The sequence below is a fragment of the Misgurnus anguillicaudatus genome, chromosome 19 (genome assembly GCF_027580225.2).
Source record: "Misgurnus anguillicaudatus chromosome 19, ASM2758022v2, whole genome shotgun sequence".
In the NCBI taxonomy this organism is placed as follows: Eukaryota; Metazoa; Chordata; class Actinopteri; order Cypriniformes; family Cobitidae; genus Misgurnus; species Misgurnus anguillicaudatus.
In genome coordinates this window covers 5,092,392-5,117,284 of record NC_073355.2, presented here as the reverse complement: position 1 = coordinate 5,117,284, position 24,893 = coordinate 5,092,392, and the positions used below count along the sequence as shown (strand labels likewise).

The window sequence follows — 24,893 nt, the reverse complement described above, 5'->3', positions numbered from 1 at the left end:
AACAACCAAAATGTTTTATGATACCGTCTCCAAGGTATGAGCTGTGTTTATACAAAATTCATTAAATCATTAAATCAAGTGATTGATTGGATGTTTACATTTAATATACATTAAGAAAATATTCTATTTTTTCAAAGCATATTATAATTTATTGATTATTTTTACCTGGCATTTGAAAATAACACATTTTTGTTTTGTAATGGCAACACCGTGAAACCGTGGTATTTTTGCTAAATGTTATCATACAGCCAAAATCTTTTACCCGCCCATTCCTATCCAAAAAGCAAAACTTCAGTTTTGTCTTGGTTGAGTTGTCAGAAGTTTTGCACTGGGTCGTCAGGACACACATCTATACATATATAGGTTAAAAAGTAGTGGTCCTAAAACTGATCCCTGAGGAACCCCACATGGTACTTTATAATATTTCAGACAAGGTATTATTAATGGATACTACAAAGGTTCTTTCACTAAGATACGATAAAAACCCATTTTAAACTGTTCCAGATAGACCAACATAATCACTTAATCTATTTAAAAGAATCTGGGGCCGGATTCACAAAACATTCTTAAGAAAAAAATCTTCTTAACTGCCTTTTTTATCTTAAATTCAAGCTTAAGAATAAGAATATTTTGCATTCTCAAAAAAGCTTCTTAAGAAAGTTCTTATTTTTTTTCTTAAGTATGTTCTTAAGAAAAAAACTTGAGAAGAATTCCAATTCTCGAAAAATAACATCTTAAAGTTAGGATAACCTTACAGTAGTCTTAAATCTCAAAATGTAAGATGTTTTATAAGTTAATGCGATTGTTTTAAATGTGACATGTTGTATTGTGTAGTCTGAAATGACAATCTGTTTACTTCACATAGATTAGTTTAAAAAGGAATTTCACACTCATATAATGAAGTTTAATGGCTTACTCAGTAATATGAGAAACAAATAAGTATTAGTGATAATATTAGCAAACATTTAACTTCCTCCATAATAGCCTACATTCATTGTGAAATTCGCTCTAAGCAGGAGGCGAACCGGTAATCGCTCCGTCATGCGAGTTGAGTGCTCCGAAACCGCGGGCACGCTTCACCCTTCGCGTCCGTCTCTTGATGCATGAGACGAAGCCGTGGGCACGGAAAGTGAAGCACGCACGCCCAGAGCGCTCGACCCGCATGACGGACCGATTGGGATATTAGGGAATGATATTTACTCATACTAGCTGGCCTCTGTTACAACAGCGAATAACATAGTCTTAATGCATCACTCGTATCGTGTTAATGATCGCAAGGTAGTCAAAAAATTAATGGATAAATGATTACCTCATTAGCAGGGTTTCATAATTAATTTCAATGCTTGTCATTTTATTCTTAAGACACAAATTTAAGATATTCTCAAGAAAAAATGTGAGAACTTCTTAAGAAATGTTAGAGAATTGCACTTAGGAACATTCTTATGAACTTTATCTTAAGAACTTTCTTATTTTTTTGTCTTAAGAATGTTTTCGTGAATCCGGCCCCTGGTGATCTCTTGTATCAAATGCTGCATCTCAAGTCAAAATGCACCATAACTGAAGGCCAATTTCTTTCAAGCTTTATGTTTATATCATTTACTACTCTAATAAGAGCGGTCTCTGTACCATGATATTTTCTAAACCCAGACTGAAACATCTCTAGTTTCGAATTGGCATTTAAGAATGTACTCAACTGATTAAAAACTATTTTCTCTAATATTTCACTTAAAAATGTAAGGTTTAAAATGGGTCTATAATTACTAGGAGTTAAAATATCTGAACTCCCTTTTTTGTACACAGGTTTTACTAGGGCAGATTTAAGGTCAGAAGGGAAAATGCCAAGCTGTCTCAAGAGTCAAGGATATACCAGAAAATTACTGTGTAAAAAAATCCATGCTGGGGTATAAGAGAGAAGAGAAACCACAGTAATAGCCCCAGTCATGATAGGGAAGTAAGAACAAAATAACAGAACTAAATAAAATGTACACACAAACACAAACACAAATGTAAGTAAAAATGAAAATCATTGCTTAAATTCTTGCAAACACCCACAACTTTGAATACAACAGGAAAAAAACAGCCTAAACTAAACAGAGCACAATAGTCTTTCAGTGTTTTCTCTACTAAACAGAACAGAGATGAGCCTGTGCTGCCAGTTTGGCCTGTATGTGTGTGTGTGTGGGGGGGGGGGGGTGAAGCGTTCCTGCTTGCATAAAGATGTCAGGTTTATTGGAGACATTAAGGGGCGGTTTCCCGGACAGGGATTAGACTAGTCCTAGATTTAAACACTTTTAAGAGCTCTTCAAACTGAAAACAACTTGCACTTACATATCTTAAAATATATCCGGGCCCTTTGTTTTACCTCAAAATGCACACAAGTAATGTTTTTAGTAAGGCATGTTTGTTAAAACTAGTTATATTTCCTAATTAAACGAAGTCTTAGTCCTGGATTAAGCTAATCCTGGTCCGGGAAACCGCCCCTAAGTGAAGTTTTGAAGCATGTATGGCCTCCAAATTATTTGGCAGATCCTACAGCAACTTCCAGTTTTTTCACATATATAACATAACCCATGAGCTTGGTTTTGTCAGTGCCATTCACCACCAAATGAGCTACATGAACTCATTGTAAATTACAGCTAGCCGGCTTCAAAGCAGGCAAATCAAAATCCATTAGTGTTTCATGGTATTTAATGATGACATTTGCAACCTTTATGAGTCTTATAAGAGCACACTTGTGTGTGTGTTTGTGTATGTTGCTTTCTTACCCTTCCTCTGTCTCGTTAATGATGTCACAGATCTCCATGTTAAGCATCCAGTCTTCATTCTGCAGGGAGCCATCTGTGGCTTTTTCTGTAAAAAGGCAAAATCACAAAACTCATCTTTGAGCATCAAAACAGCATATTGATGTGTTTTCCTGTGCAGGTCTCGCAAAATCGGGCTATCATAGGGATTAAAATATATTTTAACATTTATTTCGGGCCACCCAAAATTGATGAGTGCCTGCCTGAAGGGCTACCAAGGATTTTGAACTTTTGCGAGCCCTGCTGTGATTATAATTTCTTCATGCCTCAAAATAGCTTGAATGCAACTCTGCACTCTTGCGACATTAGAACATATAAACTAGGGCTGCATGGTTATGCCAAAAATCATAATTTTCAATTATTCACCTTGATATTGTAATTGCGATTATTAATGCTGATTAATAGACTTGACATTGAAGTTCTGAAATGTTTTACAACTTTCTGTGAAGCAGCTGGATGGTAAATTCTAAAGATCTAAAACTAAATAATATTAATGTAAACCACAAATAATTATGGGAGTTATGTTGTTAGTAAAAAAAAATCCAAAACGAATGGCTAAAGGACACGTCAACTTATCAATTTTAAAATCTTGACTAAATGGTGCCCAAATATACTGGCGAAATGCACAGAAATGAACACAAATGGACAGCTGTAATTAAAGGTGACATAGAATGATTGAACGGAGTATTTATCCTTGTTCTGTGATGTGACATGTAGACAAAACATTTTTTGTTTGGGTCTGTAATGCCTTAGAAGCTTCCTAAAAACCTCTCTCAGATAGCTCTATTAGGGTGGGGGATTTTAAACAAGTGGTTTTGCACCTATTTGGCTCCCCCTACTGGCTTAACTTGCAATCTCTTTACTCATTGGCTGACTTTGCTGCCACTCAAAAAATTTAGCCAATTATTTTAAAGTGGAGGGGCAGTTAGATGCCTGTTATGTCATAAGCATCAGTTTTTCAGATTGGGCTGTTTTCTGGCTGATATTTCTAAAAGAGGAATTTCTATGAGACTGAGATGTTTAGCATGTTTTGCACTTTTTGTATGTTTGTGAATGCGGGTAGACTACAATTATTCAACAAAGACAAGGTAAAAATGCTTTTTCATTCTCTGTCCCCTTTAAGGCTTTTGGCAATTATGTAATTGTTTCACTTGTAATTTTAATACAGACTTGTATTTCAGTTAATTGGGCACTTTAACAACTTTAACACAGGGGGACCAAATTGACTTTAGCACACAGAATATACAAGCATTCGATAAATGCATTGAGCACATTTGTGGTCAGATTTATGAAACATGTGATGAAATGTGCTGTAAATATGTCACAATCAGGTGTGATGTAACAAGGGTGTGATTCTCTATTGAAACTAAAGCTTGTAGCTAAAATGCGCTTTCGCACATGATCTGACTGACTAGTTTTTAATGCCCAACAGCTTTAGAATGAACCAACTATGTCACACCGTAAAAACAGGGGTTTACCAAGTATAAACATTTCACAAAAATAAACAAGCAAGAAGGGCAACATTTAACAAAATTCATCAATTTTGTGATAAATAGGGCTGTCACAATGATTAAATAATAGTCTCATCGGGATTGTTTGTCCTCATCGTGATGATTTCAGATCACCGCAATGATTGCACATCTCTTTAAAAAACACCAGGGGGAGCTGCAGTGCCTGTATTAACGAGACAGTATCAGATGTCTCCTATCAGATTGGTGACAATTTAAGGCCTGTTCTGTTACAGTCAGTTTATTTTAAACCTCCAAGCAAGTCCACAGTTTCCTTCACCTGCCATTACTTTCCTGGTGTCAGGATGAAGGTGAGGATGAAATAAAGCCATGAAAAGCTGATGTCCGCAAGCTGACTTATCCAAATCCAAAACATTTCCTTTCTATTTTACACCTATAAACTTCAACATACAGCATATACACAGACTGAGATGCTAACTGTAGACTTGTTTTATATTGTCAGCACTGAAGTAAAATCTGTGTAATTCTGCAGAATGGATTTAAACATGGTGATGCTGTGTAACATCGAGTCTTAAACTTTCTCAAACCGTTTGCTCAAACCATTATCAAATCAACAAAACTATATCTAATAAACAAATAGGCCATGGGATGTGCAGTATTTTATGAATGACAGGCATTGTAATGAAACTAAGCCCTGCTGAGATTTCTGTGGGGCTTTGTGAACACAGACACTGTGTGGGCCTGCACATAAAGACTTCATATGATCACAGGTCGGGTGGTCTCACCACAGGGTCTAAAATCTAAAGCATTGTTTTAAACTTTAATAAACATAAAATTGTATTTTATATTTCTGAAAATAGCCTATCCCTTGTTTCAATTGGCCTTTAGTGCACAGTCCATGCACATAATATAAAAGCTAGTGATGCACCGATGTATCGGCCGCCGATATTTATCGGCCGATATTTGATGAATTTGAAACCATCGGCATATCGGTAATAGCACGAGAAAGGCCGATACAGATTGTTTTTTTAATTAACCACATAAATGCAATGAGTTGCATGTCTGTTGTTCAATTAAAATGATTTAATGTTCTGGTGTGCACTATACTTAAGCACAGACAGAAAACCTATGTTGAGCTGGCTCAAATGTCTTGGACAATAAAAGAAACAGACTGCACTTTAGTGGGGGAAAAGAATTCCAACTTTTTTTGAAGTTGCAATAGCACTGGCATTATTTATGTTTATTAAAGAAATCCATTATATGTATAAAAAAAATGAGTTAATGTTGTTTATAAAAGAAATGCTGAATAGCAAAAACCACCTTTGAAGGTTGTCATGTTGTCGTCTTATATTTGTTTTAGCTTAATTTGTGCCTCTCTTATTATGTTGGTCAGTTGAATGTTAATTAGATCCAATCCATGTTCAGTAAAAATAATTTGATGCAGAAATAAACTAGCTAATAGACCAACTGTATAGTATTGTATACAAGTGTTTAATATCGGTATCGGCCCAAAAAAATCCTATCGGTGCATCCCTAATAAAAGCTGCAGTTGACAAGCTGACATTTACAGTAATTACATTTAGATCACAAGAGTGGTGGATCTGAGCCTGGTTTCTATCACTGAACAGAGCAACCACATGTAAATCCAACCCCAATCAGTTATCTCTCAACCCACAATACAACTAAGCAAGAAAATTTTAATTTTATTTCTGGTATATTTTCATTCATAGAGAAATGTATGCATTGGAATAACTGATTCTAATTGGTCACTCAAGGCATTCCAAAGTATTCCCAAATAACAACCGCTTAAACCGCTCATCCGCGTACTACGAGTGGTACATATAATCCCTCTATGCTCATCATGGCTAAAGTTATATTTAATTATAAAGAATAAAACTACATACACTTGTTTAAGATGAACTTTTTCCAAAAACGACACTTAGTTACTTCGCTGAAAACTTTATTTACAAATGAATAAACCATATTGTATGTTCGTTTCGTCTGAACTTTCCTTCTTGTTTTAAATCAGCTAGAAAACACTTATCCTCACGGAAAGTTTGCATTTGTAACAAATGAGCAAATAAAATATATCAAGTCAATATTACATGTCCATTTATTTACACACATGTCAAGAAGACCTGTAATAGGGGGATAATTTACATCCAGATGGTTGCTATTGCAAAATCGACCCTAAAATAAACTCTGAATAGGCCCGATCACCCTGTCTAGGTTATTCTCCAATAAAAACTGACAGTACTCTTATTTATTGATACTGCTACACATAAACTTGATAAGTGCCAAAAAGATTTAAACTATGCCTTATAAAACATGATCAGACCACTGATCTATATAAATGACTGGATTGTGCATAGAACGCTTGACGTAACTGCGTGAGGTGAAGCCAGCGCAGAGTTCGAGCGGCCATCTTGGTATACCCAACCGGCAGAGGGCGTCATTGACTTCCATTCAAAATCATGATCAAAATGTATCCCTTTACAGCGTATCGGTTACACAAGATTATTTTTTAGGATATGTGTACGTAAATTGTTTGTTAATTCTGGTGTTATTTGCAATGTTTATGTTTTAATCGGGCAGGATAATGGATTTATAAAAAACCGTTAAGGTGAGTGTGTCTGCTGCATTTGTTAATGACACGGTTATAAATAAAGTTTTGTTTGACATTCAGCTACACGGTGACAGTCAGCGTTATTTCTCTAAATAAGTTTAGGTAACTTGTTAGTTTAGATAACATAATTACAAAACCAGCAAATTATTGCATGCACATACGGTACAAGCATGATTATTTATTTAGATTTCAGAATGAGCACGTTTATTGTCATTAATACTAAATATGCTGCAGTCTGTCTGCTGATCTGATACTGTAATAAAGATGAATGTATAATAACTGATTAAAACGCAAAATGTACAACTTTCAGTAAATAACTATTTACATGCTTAGGACGTTTGTGTTGTAATAATGTACATGGTAACTTCAGATATAAAAACGAAGACGAGTAAACTGATGTTTTATCATTAAAATCTGATAACGTCCATTGATTTAATAGAATGTTTGGGTATACCAACATGGCGGCGCAGTGGCTTTACAAGTGTGACGTCATGCGCAATCCAGTCATTTATATAGATCAGTGGATCAGACACATGAATCTGAATGGCTGGACATTCGTTTGACAATGCCAGTAAACCATCTCTCAAAAAAACTAGCTAGCGACTGATGCATACAGAAGGTCATGGGTGGGTGAGGGATCTTGTTGTGGTTTGCTGAGCCACAGGAAATGCTGCTTTATTCATAGCCACAACAGCCTCTTACATTAAACTAACATATCTGAAGGGGCAGGGAGGAGACCGCTGCTGTCTGCTCACTCACCAAACATCAAAACAGCCTCATTCTCCATGTAGTTCACGACGATAACACGAATCTGTAATGATGTCATGCTCATGTGTTAATTTGGTCTATAGGTCTTACGCAAGTATAACCAAAACAACAATTTTTGGCCTACAGTACTGTGTTTGTGCTGCTCAGGATCCTGAGTTTATTATTGGTTCTCCAACAAAGTTTACACAATTTTGCTGCTTTATAGTCCACGGTCACTCAGGGTTCCCACCACACTTTAGTTAAATTCAAATTCAAGGACCTTTCAAGGACTTTCCAGGTGCAATAAATACCCTCAAATTCAAGGACTAAATGTGGGGACACATTTCAAGTCAGAGCAATAAATTGTGTTATCTTTAAAGATACATTGTTACAGTTCCCTTTCGAGGGAACTCGTGCTGCGTCACTGCGGTGACACTTTGGGGACCCCTCCAAGGGGAAGCGCGTCTGAATGTGAATATCAAATTCAACCAATGATGAGCCTTAATGACAAAGACAGGGTGACGCGGGAGCCAGGAAGTATATCGCTATCTGAAATATTGCCAAAGACAGCGTTACAGGGACGCAGGAAGTATGGCAAGGAAGACGCAGCGCCTCGTTCCCTTCTCAGGGAAAAACATTACATTTACATACATAACATGAGACGTTTTCATTTGTCAAACACAATTATGCAAAAAAGCATTTTGGTATGAATCAACATTAGCATACAGAAGATTTTAGCATTTAAAGCGAACCGTTTAGCACGTGTGCTTAAAAAGTCTAGAAATTTTATGATATATTATCCTACACTACACAGAGATATGGATTTTTTTCAGAAAACTAGTGCGCACCAAAGTTCGGGTGGCATCATTCACATTTACTCAAATGAACCAATCCCACCAGAGTTCATTTTAATCAAACCAAGCATGTCAAGTATGAACACTAATACTTTAGTTAGTAGTAAGTTAGCAGATCAGCATGTCAGGATTAGGTTTGGGTACTCTACAGCTTCCTATAAAAAAGCCTCTAGTTAGGGTGTTTTCACATATAGTTCATTTTAAAAGAACCAAACCCAGTTCACTTAAAGTGAACCAGAAAAGGGACTAGCCGAATGTGACCTCAGTCCTTTTGGTGTTCACAATATAGTGGACTCAAAAGAGGACCCAGTTCTTTTTTTGGTCCTCTTCAGAACTGAAGTGATCTCAGACCCTTTTTTGTTCACATCACAACTTCATAAGAACTCAGACCCCAGCTTTCTGTGCAGCAGTTTATTTTGATACAATGTCAAAACCACATGCGAAACGGACCAGGACCTCATTGATTTCACATATCAAAAAGAAATCGAACCACAAAAGAACCCAAAAGCGAACCGTACTCAGACCACCTCCAGAAGTGGTCTGAGTTCGGTTCACTTCTGGGTCCTTTTAGGGGGGTCTGAGATCACTTGGTTTGTTCACATATACATCCTGAACTGCTCTGAGAGCGTTTGGAGGGCTCAAACGAACTAGGTGTGAAAACACCCTTAATCTCCTCAAGAAGATTTGTGAGTTGAAGAAGGGCTGTGCAAAGGAAACAAGAAATAATTGTGAGAAAGAAGTGCAAGAAACACAAACGGAAAGACTGTAGGCACAAACGGAAGAGAAAGCAAAAAAGTGTAAAAATCTCACTGATATGGACACGTGACGGATGCACACACAGACGGAGTGCTCAAGCCCAGTTGGCCCGGCACTGTGAGCGAGAGAGCTCTAGTCTTAATCACATGGAGGCAGCCGGCCGTACCATCCTCTGCTAAACACCACACACATCTGACCAATATACCAAAACCACAACCCGAATCTCTTTTCAAAACACCTAACAAAAAAAAATAGAATGACGATTTATTAAGCAGACTCAAAGGCTAATTTTGAAGCATCATTAGGTCATTAGCTTTGTTTTAAGTTAATGTCTCACTCTCAATGGACAGTTTAGCACTTCAGTCTAAGAGGAGAAAACCACCAACAACATCAGCCTCTCCCAGGACAAACACTGTAATCTTGTAGTAGTCACCACCACATTACTTAAGCAATCTTAAAAAACATGTAGCGTGTTGTGCCTTATAAACCCCATTCACACAGCACATTGATACCAAAAAAGTCCCATAAAACTGCCAGTTGTAGCTGGGAACACTCCCATAAAGGGGACCAAGTAACATTGCCGTACCATTTACAGAATGTGTCCTGTGAGAACAAAAGGCAGGAACAATGCCGCAAGGGTCGTTGGGTTGCAATCTTTTCACGTGCCCACCCTCTTGCCATTCCTCGTGACCGGAAGTAAAGAGATATTCTTTCAAAGAGGAATGGAGATTAGCGTTTTAAAATAAAGATTATGAGGGCACATGAATTTAAAAAAATTATGAAGTTCACAAATAAGTCATTTGTAAAAAAAAAAAAAATACTGCAAAATTCCAAAAAATGAAAGTTTTTAATTTTAATTTCATTGTGGCATTAACAACTTCAAACACAGTTTGCTTAGCTAAATTATATATCATGAATTAGTGCTGCACAATTAATCGCATCGCAATCGCGATGTCAGCCTGTGCGATTATATGACAGCAAAATGTTGCAATTATATTAAATAAATAAATGTGTGGATTTGTTAACACTTAACTTTCTGATAACAGTTTGATGATTTTCCTTGCTGTTTAAAAAAGAAAGAAAAACGTGTGCGTCGTCACTTGTGTGTGCGCAGCGCGGAAATACCAGAGCGAAGATGGATGCAGAGGGGGTTGACAGTGATCTGGTAGCTAAAAAAAACTCTACGTCTGTTGTATGGCGGTATTTTGGATTTAGGATTACTGACACTGAGCAGTTGCTACATCACGTGGCAATACGAAAACATTTCTAGTTTTACAAATACACATTTTAGGATTATCACTAAACTGTGTGTGAATTTTCCTTAAAACCCATCAAGTTGACTCATGATACCATTTATTATAATCGCAATCGCACATCGCAATATTACCAGGAATAACCGCAATGGGAAAAATTACCCAAATCGTGCAGCCCTATCATGAATCCTTATCAGTAACCTAAAGCAAGGAAAAAACAACAAAACAGTGATTATTATGATTTTATTGGCAATTTGTTTAATAAGGGAGTGTGTTCAATTCCATATTTATGTTTCCCTGTGGTACTACTAAAACTTGTTTTAAGAAGTGTGAACTACTGGTATTAACTAATTTTGGAGTCAGAATGACGAGTCTCTTTCTATTTCCACAGGAAATGAAACAGGAACTGTAAAGTTTGTTTTGTTCATATCGCAACGAATGATTAACTCGCTTTACCCATTTGTTTAACTAAAACTCTTAATTTAACTTAATTTAACTGGGGCTAATGATTTGTCAGCTACAAATAGAAGATATGACTGATCCTACAGAAAGATCTAAGTGATGAGAACATTTACAAAAACAGACACATAATAACTGATCATTAACATGACGTATACGGTGCCAATTCTTTTCCAAACTTAGTGTCTATTAAAGGATAATTCCGGTATTTAACACTTTGAGTCTCATTTCTGGTTTGTTTTGGATGAACTACAGTGATGGACACTGAAATTTTGATAATGGGATGACTTTTTGACTCGTTTAGAAGCGTCTCTTGACTGCTTCAGAATGGAAGTCAAGGGCCATGCACAAACATGTCATTAAAACAACACTTAACGTTCATTTTCAAAACTTACCGAGTGGTTCGTGGTGTTCGTTGATGATTAAAAACAAGTAGAGTAGCGAAATACAGTTTGTCGCCATCAAGTGGTCGGGAGTGTACTAACACTTCAGACTCAAATATAGAGCGGAAGTATATACGCGGTTGTGAGGTATCTGAAAAAAAAGTCCACTATAGCAAATAACACGGATTGAAATCATACATTGCGCTGATATATTTGTTTTTAATCATCAACAAACACCACGAACCACTCAGTGAGTAGCACAGTTTTGAAAATGAACGTTAAAGGGAAACTTCACCCATTTGCATTAAGCTTTGTATCGTTAGAACCCCAGTCATGTTTTTGAATGGTCGTGCATCATTCCATCAGTTTCTCCTGAGAGGGGAGAAATACTGATTTCAGTGAGGCACTTCCTTCTTTCAATGATGTAAAAATCGTCATTTTGTGTCATTGAAAGAAGGAAGTTCTGTATGTTTGTCGAGGGTGAAAGACTACAGACACTCATTCCTCATTTTTCCAAGGTGGGGGCTATGGGTGGGACCCACACACGCTAAAGACCTATTACAGATCAGTGGGTGGGACTTACGAAAATATACGAACACAGACGGAAAAAAAACAATCAGCCACCATCTTTATGCTAAGCTAAGCTAAACAGATGTTGTGGAGCGAGCCAGACTTTGTGTTACAATAACAGTGGAAGTTAATCAATATTATATGGAAGAGGGTGATTTCACAAGCGTGATGCTCTAATCCGCTGTTCATTGCACCTTTATGAGCCACAATACAGCAGAGAGCTGAGGCAGATGGAGGAACAGAAGCCTGAGGAGTAGGCCGGAGCCTGGGCTTCGGCTGAGTAGAGGAGCCCGGGGAAGACGCCGCAACCATCGGCCTCTGCTGCGTAGAGAAGCCCGGACTGATAGTGCCTCTACTTTCACTGTGTGCTTGCTTTATTACATTTCTGCATCAGATAAGGATATGGACGTTTGTTTGGTGAATGTTTCCAGGCAAGAGAGCAACTTTGCGCGCGTTTGGACATGTTTATTTCACTGACGTGTTTCGGCTTACGAGCAGACGCACTGCGGAGTATATGAGCTTGGACGGACTCGCACTGTGTGCTTTCGGTTTAACATTTTTCCATCAGATAAGGATATAAAAGTTTGTTTTGTGACTGTTTCGGGGCACTTATGTACACAATAGCATATCTGAGCCGTGTTCCGATTAATGGGAGTGGCTTGCAGAGCTGTGCATTGTGGTGGAGTTGTAGTTTTTCATACAAATGTGCTCTTAAGTCACGTTCTGTCTTTTCTCGGTCAAATAGGCACAAAATTCTAAATTTATGTTACATTTCGACTACAAATATGACCCACTTTCAACAAAGATTAATGTTCCTATCGATGAAATGGCCCTTTAAGTGTTGTTTTAATGACATGTTTGTGCATGGCCCTTGACTTCAATTCAGAAGCAGCCAAGAGACGCCCCCAAACAAGCCAAAAAGTCAAGACACGACCCACTGTCAAAATTTTAGTGTCCATCACTGTAGTTCATCCAAAACAAACCAGAAATGAGACTCAAAGTGTTAAATACCGGAATTATCCTTTAAGCAAAGATGGCAGGTCTACATATATTAAGGGCTACCTGGGCAAGCCACCGAGATATATGAGCAAAGCAGATCCCTCCAGATAGACTGTTCTGTCAACTGTTTCAGTTTCACAATTAAATACATGAAAGGCTGGTAAAAACTGCAATGCAAATGTAAAAGGGATATGACACTCACAGCATCAGTATCAATTACAGACAATTTATACAATGCAATCTGGCCTTCAAATGCTCTTTGGTAGAGCTCATCGCTGCACAGCGCACACACACCAAAAAGGTGCCATTTCCTTTAAAGGAGTGGTTCAATGGTATTTCATGCATTCTGACTTATTAACACAGTTATAGAGTTGTTTCTTCATGCTAAACGTAGGCAAAGTGTCAAAAAAGCAGTTGGGCGTGTTACAGAGTATTTCTGTGCCGAATGCACTTCGCCACAGTTCGTACAAGTTTTGGAAAGTTTTTTCGATTACGGGTCCAGCTGACATTTCAGGGGTTTCTATACGTATCACTTTTTATGGGCACTTCCCCCGGAGAACCCCGCCCACCCGTCAATCAGCGGGAAACGCTAGAACTTACAAACATCACATCACGCGACAGCTTTGTTTAATTTCAAAACTCAACAATGGCACGAAAGAAGAAGTGTGTTTCTGGATGTAAGGAGAAGAAAGCCAGCCAATATGGAAACAATTGATATAGTTTATTATCCGGGGTAGCAGCAGAGTTTTGCGTGTGTGTTTGATGCGCTGGATTTCATTGAAAAGTCCCAACCGGGGCAGGAGTTGCATGCGGTAAGTAAGACTTCTGTCTTATGTTAGAAATAGGTGCATGCATATTATATAAATGACACTAGGGCTGCACGATTTGGGTAATTTTTCCCATTGCGGTTATTGATGCTAATATTGCGATGTGCGATTATACTAAATGGTATCATGAGTCAACTTGATGGGTTTTAAGGAAAATCCACACACAGTTTAGATAAAATGTGTATTTGTAAAACTAGAAATGTTTTCGTATTGCCACGTGATGTAGCAACTGCTCAGTGTCAGTAATCCTAAATCCAAAATACCGCCATACAACAGACATAGAGTTTTTTTAGCTACCAGATCACTGTCAACCTCCTCTGCATCCATCTTCGCTCTGGTATAAGTGACGACACACACCACACACGTGCATGCCACACGTGCACTGCCTTTTTTGTTCGTTTTTCTTTCTTTTTTTTAAACAGCAAGGAAAATCATCAAACTGTTATCAGAAAGTTTGTGTTAACAAGTCCACACATTTATTTATTTAATATAATTGCAACATTTTGCTGTCATATAATTGCACAGGCTGACATTGCGATTGCGATGCGATTAATTGTGCATCACTAAATGACACGAAAATGTAGTGAATAATAAGTTAAACAGTGTTGTATAGTGTTGAATGACTCGTACTCGCTCCTCCCACGGTAGTAACTCCTCCTTCTTAATTTTTTCGTACGTTATCGGCAAGAATCAGTAAAATGTATCTTTCTTTTATAAATCTGATTAAACTAAAGACTCTTCGGATATATAAAGGATGTAATGCTACTCTATAGGTACTCCAGATTAACATAAAAAATGCAGAAACAGCATGTGTTATGTGAGTTTTAACAACTACCACTGCTTGTAGAAAGCAAGAGAATTTTAGACCGTGTGGGATTGAAGAAGCCACTTGTGCACCAGTTTTCAAAACCTGCAACGTATGCATCAATGTATAGACGACACGTGACAAGACAGATCAGTTCACTCGCATCTTTATAAATAATGAATGTCTGCGAATTTAGCTTCAGAAAAATCCAGGTTTTAGATTCACGAACCTAAAGTCACAGGTGGATTTAAGATTCACTAACGTTATTTATGAATATGCATGTAATCTTCGATGGGAAGTTCTTTTATCAAGAGTTAAAAAGGTTAGGTAACTGAGGTACCTCATATAAATGTATTCATAAACTCATTAACGTCTCACAGCTTACAGCTTATTTATCCTATAAGAGAGAGAGAGAGAGAGAGAGAGAGAAAGAGAGAGAAAGAGAGAGAGAGAGAGAGAGCTCGGATTTGGTCTCCATCCATACCCTGTACCAGCCCTATTCAAACTGTTACCGAAAGAAGAACTACTGTCAATGTTTCATAATGAATTATCAATCAGATAACTGATAACGTTAAATAATATGCTTTGTGTTTCCTGATAACTACCTCATCTTCTCATTTAGCTTAAACAGACCTCACAGTTTACGATCAGACAGGATGCTGCCGGGTTTCAAGCTTGTTTACAATAATACAGTAGAGGGAAATTATACATATTTTTCTAGAAACATTATTAAACACCTCCTATTCAACAAAAGTCTGTCATCAGTGTTTAACTCACCAATGCACTGGCCAACAGGAGTGCTGTACGGATTTCCCAACAAGAACTCCATCTTGATGACAACAACAATCAGCCTAGAAAGAGATCCGCTGACGTACAGAGCGCACAAGCTCCGCCCATGGCGCCGTGTGATTGGTTCTAACACACAAAACGTTAATGTGATTGACCAATACCCCTGTCAATCATGGATAATCCGCTGAGCTCCATTTATAAAAGTCCTAATTTATGCGATATTGCGTTTTTATAACATAAACTGTAAGTTCAAATAAACGTTGGCAAGTAATACAGTTTTCTATCACGAACTTTGCGTTCTTTTTTCATATACAAGAGAAGTTAGTTTACGTACTACACTACCCGCCGCAAACTACTCAAAACTGCGGAAGTTGAACGTCATATGTTGCTAAGCAACAGTGTTGGCGTCCAGTAGGAGTGCTCGTCTTCATATTTCCCGGAATTTTATAGGGGATTTTTAAAGTAGGTGATCGATACAAATATTTTGTCTGGTTGCATGTTCCATTTATCAATATGTTGTGGGTCACGTTATGCTTTTAATTTGTGCAGGACACGTGGGTCTACTGGTAATAAAGTGTCGAAAATGATTTGGCAACAGGATGAACCCAAAGTTATAGATGAGGAGATGTTACATCAGGCAGTTGAGGAACAGGCACCTCAAGGACAAGCTGGAAAGATAGCCAAGGGAGAAGGCGTTAAATATAGTGAGGTTCTCCATCTGCAACTGGACTACAAAAGTAAGACGTATACGTGGTATTTTTAAGCCTAAACCATTATAAACCAGTTCACTGTGGGCAGTTGTGGACATTTTTAGAGAGAAGACAACCTGAATTGTTTTATTCTCATTATGTAAATATGAATATTTTTTTATAATGTATCTTGGAATTAATACATTTTGTGCATTGACAGTGCAGAACTCAGCTTATAGGTTTCTTTCATTTTGGGATTTATTTAGTTCAATTTAAATTAAAATGTTTAATTAAAAATTAATTTAGTTAATTATGTTATTTACTTAAATGAACATTAAACATTAACAAGTGTTTGCCTTTACAGAATAAAACTATAAAATAACAGCCTTATGCAAAGCTTTCTGGGAACCAAAATCTGAAGGAAACAAACAGAAAAAAGTTTGAGAATTTTTGGTAATTTTAGTTTTATTCTGTAAAGACAAACACTTGTTCATGTTAAATGTTCATTTAACTTTGAACAAACTTTAAATAACATGCATTTAAATTTACAGTAAGTTACTGGCAAACAGCTGCATAACTACAGCAATTTTTTTACAGTGAAGCGCTTTTGCACAATTTGACAGCAAATGCATTTTAGCAGAATAGACAATATGGAGATTGTTGGAGAAAAGAAATAGAAATGATCTAAAAAAAAACTTCATGGTATAAATAAAATATATATTTTGATTTCTCCTGATGTGTGTTTCTGCAGACATTCTCAAGATTTACCACCTCTGCCATTTCACCTCTTTAACAAAACTTCAACTGGATAATAATGTTATTGAGAGAATTGAAGGGTTAGAAAACTTGTCTAATCTGGTTTGGTTGGGTGAGTTTAGCCTCCGATTGTCCTATCAATATCAAAACAGATATAATTGATAATTAAATGTTGTATAATTGTGTTGTTATTTTGTTACTCAGATCTGTCCTTCAATAAAATCAAGGTTATTGAAGGTTTGGACACTCTTGTGAATCTTCAGGATTTAAGTTTGTTCAACAACCACATTTCTGTGATCGAAAACCTGGCTGCTCTTCAAAACCTGCAGATCCTCTCTCTTGGAAACAATGCCATCGCTCAGCTTGATAATGTAAGATGATCAAAAATGATGTGTGAATTCCAGTACATCAATCGAGCATCATATCTGAAAAATCATATCTGATCCTGCAGGTGATATATCTAAGACAATTTAAGAACTTACGCACTCTTAACCTTGCTGGAAATCCCATCTGTGATGAAGAGAAGTACAAGACATTTGTAACAGCGTACCTTCCAGATTTGGTTTATCTTGACTACAGGCTGCTGGATGAACAGACGGTAAATGAATTACTTAGGTGGCTAAATTTGGCCAAATGGACAGCATATGGTTTACTGTATTGTGCTTTTACTTTTCATTAATATATATTGGACTCACATGTAGCGAAAGATGGGCTTCACCAGGTATCAGTATGCTATTGAGGAAATGCAACGTGATGAACTACAAGAGCAACAAGCAAAGGAGGCTGAGAAGATCAACAACCAGAAGCTTCAACTGCACAAGGTGACCACTTACACCCTGCAGGCCTTCCATTCCAGCACTGTAGGCTTCATATTAAAATCTCATTGCAATAGATTACAAGCATCAGACCAAATGATGCTAGAGGTTCTCTCAGACTTAACTTCACGTCTCTGTGATGCTTTTTGCAATGATGTTTACACAAAAGTCAATGCAACGGTAGTGGTGTCCGGTGACTTCTCTTCCGAGGGTCGCAAATTCAAAATATGTGTTTGAAGTGTCGTGTGTTGCTCGTCGTGTCAAAATACGTGCCTGCTGCACATGCATCGAAAGGGTTTATGATAACAGAGATGTTTACATTCACAAAATACTCGCAAGACACTAACACTTAACTCTGATTACACATAAGATAAAGCGAGAATCTGGCAAACTCTTTTATCATAAACCCCTTTGAAGCGTCTGCAGCAGACACAACGTATTTTGACATGACGTGTGATGCACATAGGTTCACATGACGTCCCAAACACAAATTTTAACATGACAAGCCACACATGACGGGCTAAAGAGCTTTGCATTGTCCCTCCTCGAAAAAGATGTCACCTGCCGCCACTGGGTCATAAATTCATTTTGGTTCACCGAGGTGTCCTAGTAGAATACATTTTCATTGCTTACACATGTTTTGATTCACAGGATGCATTTGTGGAGTTCTTGAATGGACCTCAGTTATTTAACAGCTTGTTTAGTGATGATCCTGATGCAGCTAAACTGGCTCACCTTCCAGGAATGGCTGCACTGCTGGAGTCATATCCTTATTAACACATTCACTAAAATCTTGGAGCAATTACAGCATTATGGATGTGACATTTGCAGTCAAAACTTGAAAAATAATTTCTCAGAGAATGTATTTATTACCAATACATCTGTTTATATTTTCCTAAACCCCTGATGATAAAGTCCAGACATCAGAAAATATCAGTCTATACTCATGTTTTCTTTTTTAGACGGCTCCTTAAAGAAAATTGAATATTTCTTTTAATTTAATTTTGTATGTGCATTTATGAGAAAAAGAACAGCGTTATGGATGTGACAATTCTGAAATTTGCCCTTAACTATGGAAAATAATAAAAACAAATGCTTTAAAGGTGCCAAAGAATGCATTGAAATAATCTGTTACATAGTTCTCTGATATCTACATAGACAGTATGTGGCTTTATTAAGTGCAAAAATTACCCAGATACTGTTTTACATGTCCATTTACAACTCTATGATTTGCCCCAGAATTAAATGGTCTATTATTACCTTATTCGAAAGGGTCATGAATAATAATGTTGAGCTCTGCTCTGATTGGCTGTTTCTCATAGTAGCTCTTATAGCTCTGTATGTGTGTAAACAAACCTTATGTTTGAGTCTGTATCAGATAATAGATTTTTAGGAATAATCAATTGTTTGGAGATTGTTAATGGACATATTATTAATCTATGCCTACTGTAGGTGAATACAGTTTTAAATTCCATGGCACCTTTAAAAACTTTAACAAAGATTCTTTAAACCATCTAAGACTTCAGTATGGTTAAAACTTTACACCTAAACACTCATAATTAAAAGTCATTTACCTTGACAATGCATATACATATAAGAAGGAAATGGAAGCTTTGTGTATGCAGATATTCGAAGAAGGTTTGACTCAGCACGCACAAAGACAGGCCAAGGTCGAATCCTTTTATACCTGCTCCCGCGAGGCATTGGCTGAAAATCAACAGAAAGGGGTGCAAATAGCAGCTGACTTTGAAAGTTCCTGGAGGCAGGTTAGTTTCTCCTCATCAGCAGCAGGCAAGCAGATCTGCAACACCGGTTTAACTTTGGCGTGATTGCCCGTGTACCACTAAACCACAAGAATACAAAAGAAGTTTTACTCTATTGCAGACATTAGTGGAAATCCAGCAGATCACCGACCACAAGCTGCTTGAAGATCACGTCAGTTCTTGCAATAAGGACATAAACAAGCTCTCTGAAACACTTAGGAGTCTGGAAGTGCACCTAGTGGATCAACTGGAGGTCAGGATAAAATATGCTATCGTTTTAGACATTAAGACTGCTGGCAATGGATTACAAATAAATAAATTCTTGAATCACAAACTAATAAATTCCAAAAAAGTAAAAAATTGTTACAAATCATGTTACAAAACTCTTTTTTTTAAGCCCTCTTCAAAATCTCATCACTTAGATCCATTCCAGATGATACCAGAATAATACATACTGTTTTTGTTTCACATATGTTATTTTACTCAAAAATATATAAGATTGCTTAAATAAGTTATACTTTTACTGAACATATTTTACCCTATAATCTTGAATATGTGGTTACGTCATTGGATCACATTAAAGGTGCAGTGTGTAAAATTTAGTAGGACCTATTGACAAAAAATGCAATATAATATACATAACTATATTATTAGTGAACATTACATAGTGAACTGTTATGTTTTTGTTAACTTAAAATTAATCGTTTTTATCTACATACATTGCAGATCATCTTTCATGGAAGTCGCTATTTCATATTGCCATGTTTCTACAGCAGCCCTAAACAAACAAACTGCTCTAGTGAGCGTGTTTCGTAACTACATTGTCTCAGACGATGACATGTTTGTCCTGTGGCAACTACCGTTGCTTCTCTATACGTTTCGAAAGGGAGGGCAGCCGTTGGTTGCAAATCGCAATATCACCACTAGATGCCGCTAAAATCTACACACAGCACCTTTAACTAAAGCACATTTTTTGTTTGATACTGATGCTATGAAAGTTCACGAGTATGTCATTCTTTTTTAAGGACATGATCAAAGACTTTGAGAGGAACATTTCGGACATGGTCGGAGGGTTCATTGAAAATGTGCAAGGGATATATCCTTAACCAAGTTTAAACCCAAAACAAAACTAATTTTGAATATTTCATGCATGCTCTTGTTTTACCGTGTCATCAAAGCCTCTTTAACTCCGACATAAATTCGCACAGTGCCGAGACTTAGAGAATCACCACCATGAGAATCAGCTGGAGATCGCCTTGGCAACACTGGAGAAGGTGGCCAAAAATGAGCTAGAAGAGGAAATGCCTGATGATGTGATCATGGTGAGTACAATGATCTGTTTATGTACACTGTTAGAATTTTTATTGTATACATGCGGTAACTCGTTGCCAGTGAGTTACTGTAACTGCCCCATTACAGTACCATAACTGTACATGTTTTTTTACAGTATGATGCCTTTACCGCAGTTTAATTTTACAGTATAATACCCTTACTGTAACCTAGTTTAAAAAAATATATATTGCCTTGAAGGGGAATCAAACCCACTACCACAGTGCCACAGAGTGCCATTGCTGAAAAACAATTCACATTTTGAAATTTGCTTCACTGCTAAAAGCATAACAAATAAAATGTATTTCATTTCATAGATATATCGTCCCCTTGGAATTATAAGGTTCTATCTAACATTTTTGGCAAAATTGAGTTATTCACATATTCTTACTCTGTGACAACTTATTTACATTATGTGATGTTTTATTTGAAGTTTTGTACATTTTGGGACGTTTTATTAAAAAAACAAAAAGGTTCTATCTACAAAATCGAACTCTAAGTTGGCTCTATAAGGTTCTATCTGCGTGAGCTAATCAGCACTTCGAATGCACAGAAGGGGACCAATCAGGATCAACTTTATGGGGTGGTTTCTCAGACAGGGATTAGCTTAAGCCTGAACTAGATCTTAGTTTCATTAGAAAATATTTAATAAACATGCCTTACTAAAAGTATTACTTGTGTGCATTTTGAGGCTAAACAAAGGGCACTGATGTATTTTAAGATATGTCAGTGCAAGTTGTTTTCAGTTTTGACAGCTCTTATATTTATTTTATTCTAGGAGTAGTCTAATCCCTGTCTGTGAAACTGTCCCTATATGTGGTGTTGCCGGCTTTGTCCTTGACGACAGGACAAATCACAGACACACACAATATCTGTGAGGATTATGGCACGCAACGCAAAGTTTTTAAGAAACCTTAAGATCGACAGCCCAAATTTCAGGCAAGTTCACCCTACTGTAAAATCCAGCTTAAGATGGTGAGATGGTTTTAGCTGGTCTCCCAGCTTGGTTTTTGCTGGTATTGCTGATATAGCAAGCTGGTCTAGCTGTGTTTTGGTCACTTTTTAAGCTGGTCTAGCGGTGTTTTGGTCATTTTTTAAGCTGGTCTAGCTGTGTTTTGGTCACTTTTTAAGCTGGTCTAGCTGTGTTTTGGTCACTTTTTAAGCTGGTCTAGCTGTGTTTGGTCACTTTTTAAGCTGGTCTAGCTGTGTTTTGGTCACTTTTTAAGCTGGTCTAGCTGTGTTTGGTCACTTTTTAAGCTGGTCTAGCTGTGTTTTGGTCACTTTTTAAGCTGGTCTAGCTGTGTTTTGGTCACTTTTTAAGCTGGTCTAGCTGTGTTTTGGTCACTTTTTAAGCTGGTCTTGCTGTGTTTTGGTCACCTTTTAAGCTGGTCTAGCTGTGTTTTGGTCACTTTTTAAGCTGGTCTAGCTGTGTTTTGGTCACTTTTTAAGCTGGTCTAGCTGTGTTTTGGTCACTTTTTAAGCTGGTCTAGCTGTGTTTGGTCACTTTTTAAGCTGGTCTAGCTGTGTTTTGGTCACTTTTTAAGCTGGTCTAGCTGTGTTTGGTCACTTTTTAAGCTGGTCTAGCTGTGGTTTGGTCACTTTTTAAGCTGGTCTAGCTGTGTTTTGGTCACTTTTTAAGCTGGTCTAGCTGTGTTTTGGTCACTTTTTCAGCTGGTCTAGCTGTGTTTTGGTCACTTTTTAAGCTGGTCTAGCTGTGTTTGGTCACTTTTTAAGCTGGTCTAGCTGTGTTTTGGTCACTTTTTAAGCTGGTCTAGCTGTGTTTTGGTCACCTTTTAAGCTGGTCTAGCTGTGTTTTGGTCACTTTTTAAGCTGGTCTTGCTGTGTTTTGGTCACTTTTTAAACTGGTCTAGCTGTGTTTTGGTCAATTTTTAAGCTGGTCTAGCTGTGTTTTGGTCATTTTTTAAGCTGGTCTAGCTGTGTTTTGGTCACTTTTTAAGCTGGTCTAGATGTGTTTTGGTCACTTTTTAAGCTGGTCTAGCTGTGTTTTGGTCACTTTTTAAGCTGGTCTAGCTGTGTTTTGGTCACTTTTTAAGTTGGTCTAGCTTTGCCAGGCTGGTTGGACCAGCTTACACCAGCTACTGCCACCTTAAACCAGCTAAAACCAGCTACCAGCTTATGCTGGTCTTTGCTGGATTTTTCAGTAGGGGCAGTCTTTTTTTAGGTCTTGCTGAGGAGATTGTTTTCATAGTTAGACACCACACTAGCCAGCAGTGCTAGCTTCTTAGTTCCGGATATTAAGAGGCAAGCACTAAGATAAACAATACAGAAAAAACGAACTAACCTATCCTACTGAAAAATCCAGCAAAGACCAGCATAAGCTGGTAGCTGGTTTTAGCTGGTTTAAGGTGCAGTAGCTAAGTCCAGCAAGACGGTCAGATGGTAGAGAAACTGAGGCAGAAGAGGGAAGAAGCAATGTTGTAAAAGAGCAATGTAAAATCAGACTCTTAGAGATAAAAGTGCAAAAAATAAAAATATAAAATGTCATAGAAAGGATTAAAATGTTGCTTTCTAACACATGTTGAAAAATTGTTACAACATTAATTTAATATTTAATGTTTAAATAATGTTTTGGCAGATAGAACCTTATAATTCTAAGCGAAAAGTGTTGTTTTAGAATTAGAAGGTTCTATCTGCATTTGATCCATTCCAAAAATCCACATTTAGAAATTTGAGAGGATTTTGATATTGTATATTTAGAATACATTTAGTGTCCCTGTTATTTTAATGTTTTAAAGAAACTTCTTCCCCATATAAGTTTTCATATATGTAATGCAAAAACTTTGAAGCTCAATATCTCAAAACTGCTCAAAACGCAGATAGAACCCTATAATTCCAAGGGGACGATATTTTATTTTTCCATTTTATAAGCTTTTGTAACACAGTTTTACTCAACTACAGTAGCACTACTGCTGTTGTTTTACAGCAGCCTACCGCAAATTCAAAACATACAGTAAATCACTGTAAATTAAATGTTAATAATACCCATAATGCAATGCATATTACAGTAATGAAATGGAAAAGAAAATGGTGGTATTTTACTGGGCATTTTGTGGTAAGTAACTGTAGAAATTACAGTTAAGTCTAACAGTGTATGCAAAAGTACCTCGTAAGAAAACGTCATATTTTGGAACCAATTTTCAAGTTTTATTATTTAAATTATATTTTATACGAATTTGTACATAACAGAAAACCCTATCGACAAATAATGATATACCTGTAAGATATCAAATGCAATTTAATTTAAAGGAAAATGATTTTGTTATTTTATAATGCCTATAATTCTTCCTGAATTGTCCTAATAATAATACAAATTATAGTCTTTTACAAATTATTTTGTAGGACTTTACGAATCAAATAAAAAAAGTGATTGGAAAATCTGAAACATGCTAAATATTTGTGTTTACTATTTTTGTACTACTAATGGGGATTTAGACCCATGGTAACTTGAGGCCAGACACTTATTCTTAGTCTAAGTATTGATTTCTGCCTAGACCTCATTCCATATGCTGCCCTGTAGCTCTTTGTAGATAAGGACACAGTGACCAATGCAGTTAGTGCTTCCCATGACACCCACCTGCTGAAGATTGACAACAGAGAAGATGAGCTTCTGACACGGATCAACAGCTGGAGTGATGGGCTGCTAAAATCGGTGGGTGATTATTAACCAATTTCCTGATGGGAACTGGACAAACACATCTTTTATATGATATGTATGTGCATGCTTTATTTTATTTTATTGCATTGTTTATTTGTTTTTGTTGATAGTTACACGATGAAGAGGTGAAGAGGAATCGCAGACGCATCTCAGAGATCAGTAACTATATTAGTGATCTAAGGATCCAACTGGATATGAAGTTATCAAAGAACTAATAATGTGTTTCTTAAGTCAGATAAAAAAATGTAAATTAGTTTTGGTTGTAATAATAATTTTTATATGTGTGGGAAAAGTATACAGCTGTTTGCTTTATAATCTAAATAAAAGATAAAATTTTACCAAAACTGTTATTAGTGTTGTTTTTTCTGAACAATGCTGCCATCTACAGAGAAGCACTGCTGTTGCAGCAATATATTTGAGGCCGTTTCTCAATTTGAAGGCTGTCGCCTGCGGAGGTCGCATATGCAGGCTGCATACGTCATCAAGCCTGGTTAATTTAAATTAACTGAGCATAACATTCGCAAGTC

The 24,893-nt window shown here is 37.0% G+C and overlaps 2 protein-coding genes across 5 annotated transcripts in view; one reads left to right on the top strand and one right to left on the bottom strand.

Moving 5' to 3' along the window:
- Positions 1-15,563, bottom strand: part of tom1l2a (target of myb1 like 2 membrane trafficking protein a) — a 42,466-nt gene extending 26,903 nt beyond the window's left edge. Inside the window, exons 1-2 of one of the 4 annotated variants that reach the window (XM_055184324.2) lie at positions 15,327-15,563; positions 2,766-2,850 (exon numbers count right to left, since the gene is read on the bottom strand). In XM_055184324.2, the coding sequence (XP_055040299.2) occupies positions 2,766-2,850; positions 15,327-15,378 (137 nt within the window). In that variant the 5' untranslated portion in view covers positions 15,379-15,563. The remainder of the gene's footprint in view (positions 1-2,765; positions 2,851-15,326) is intronic. The other 3 variants (XM_055184331.2, XM_055184341.2, XM_055184348.2) reach the window with 3 other exon arrangements.
- Positions 15,564-15,652: 89 nt separating this feature from the next.
- On the top strand, positions 15,653-24,724 carry drc3 (dynein regulatory complex subunit 3). Its single transcript, XM_055184357.2, has 13 exons — positions 15,653-15,800; positions 15,888-16,075; positions 16,779-16,895; positions 16,988-17,154; positions 17,235-17,381; positions 17,485-17,604; positions 18,250-18,366; positions 19,194-19,364; positions 19,483-19,614; positions 20,387-20,459; positions 20,562-20,683; positions 24,229-24,360; positions 24,477-24,724. Exons 2-13 carry the CDS (start codon positions 15,922-15,924, stop codon positions 24,579-24,581), a joined length of 1,557 nt encoding a protein of 518 aa, XP_055040332.2. The 5' UTR covers positions 15,653-15,800; positions 15,888-15,921; the 3' UTR covers positions 24,582-24,724.
- The last annotated feature ends 169 nt before the right edge of the window (positions 24,725-24,893 follow it).

Bases quoted from the DNA above. Each gene is read 5' to 3' on its own strand.
- drc3 (XM_055184357.2), top strand. From the start codon at position 15,922: ATGATTTGGCAACAGGATGAACCCAAAGTTATAGATGAGGAGATGTTA. The intron at 17,605-18,249 runs GTGACCACTTAC...TTTGATTCACAG, and splicing joins AGAAGCTTCAACTGCACAAG to GATGCATTTGTGGAGTTCTT. The intron at 20,684-24,228 runs GTGAGTACAATG...GCTGCCCTGTAG, and splicing joins TGCCTGATGATGTGATCATG to CTCTTTGTAGATAAGGACAC.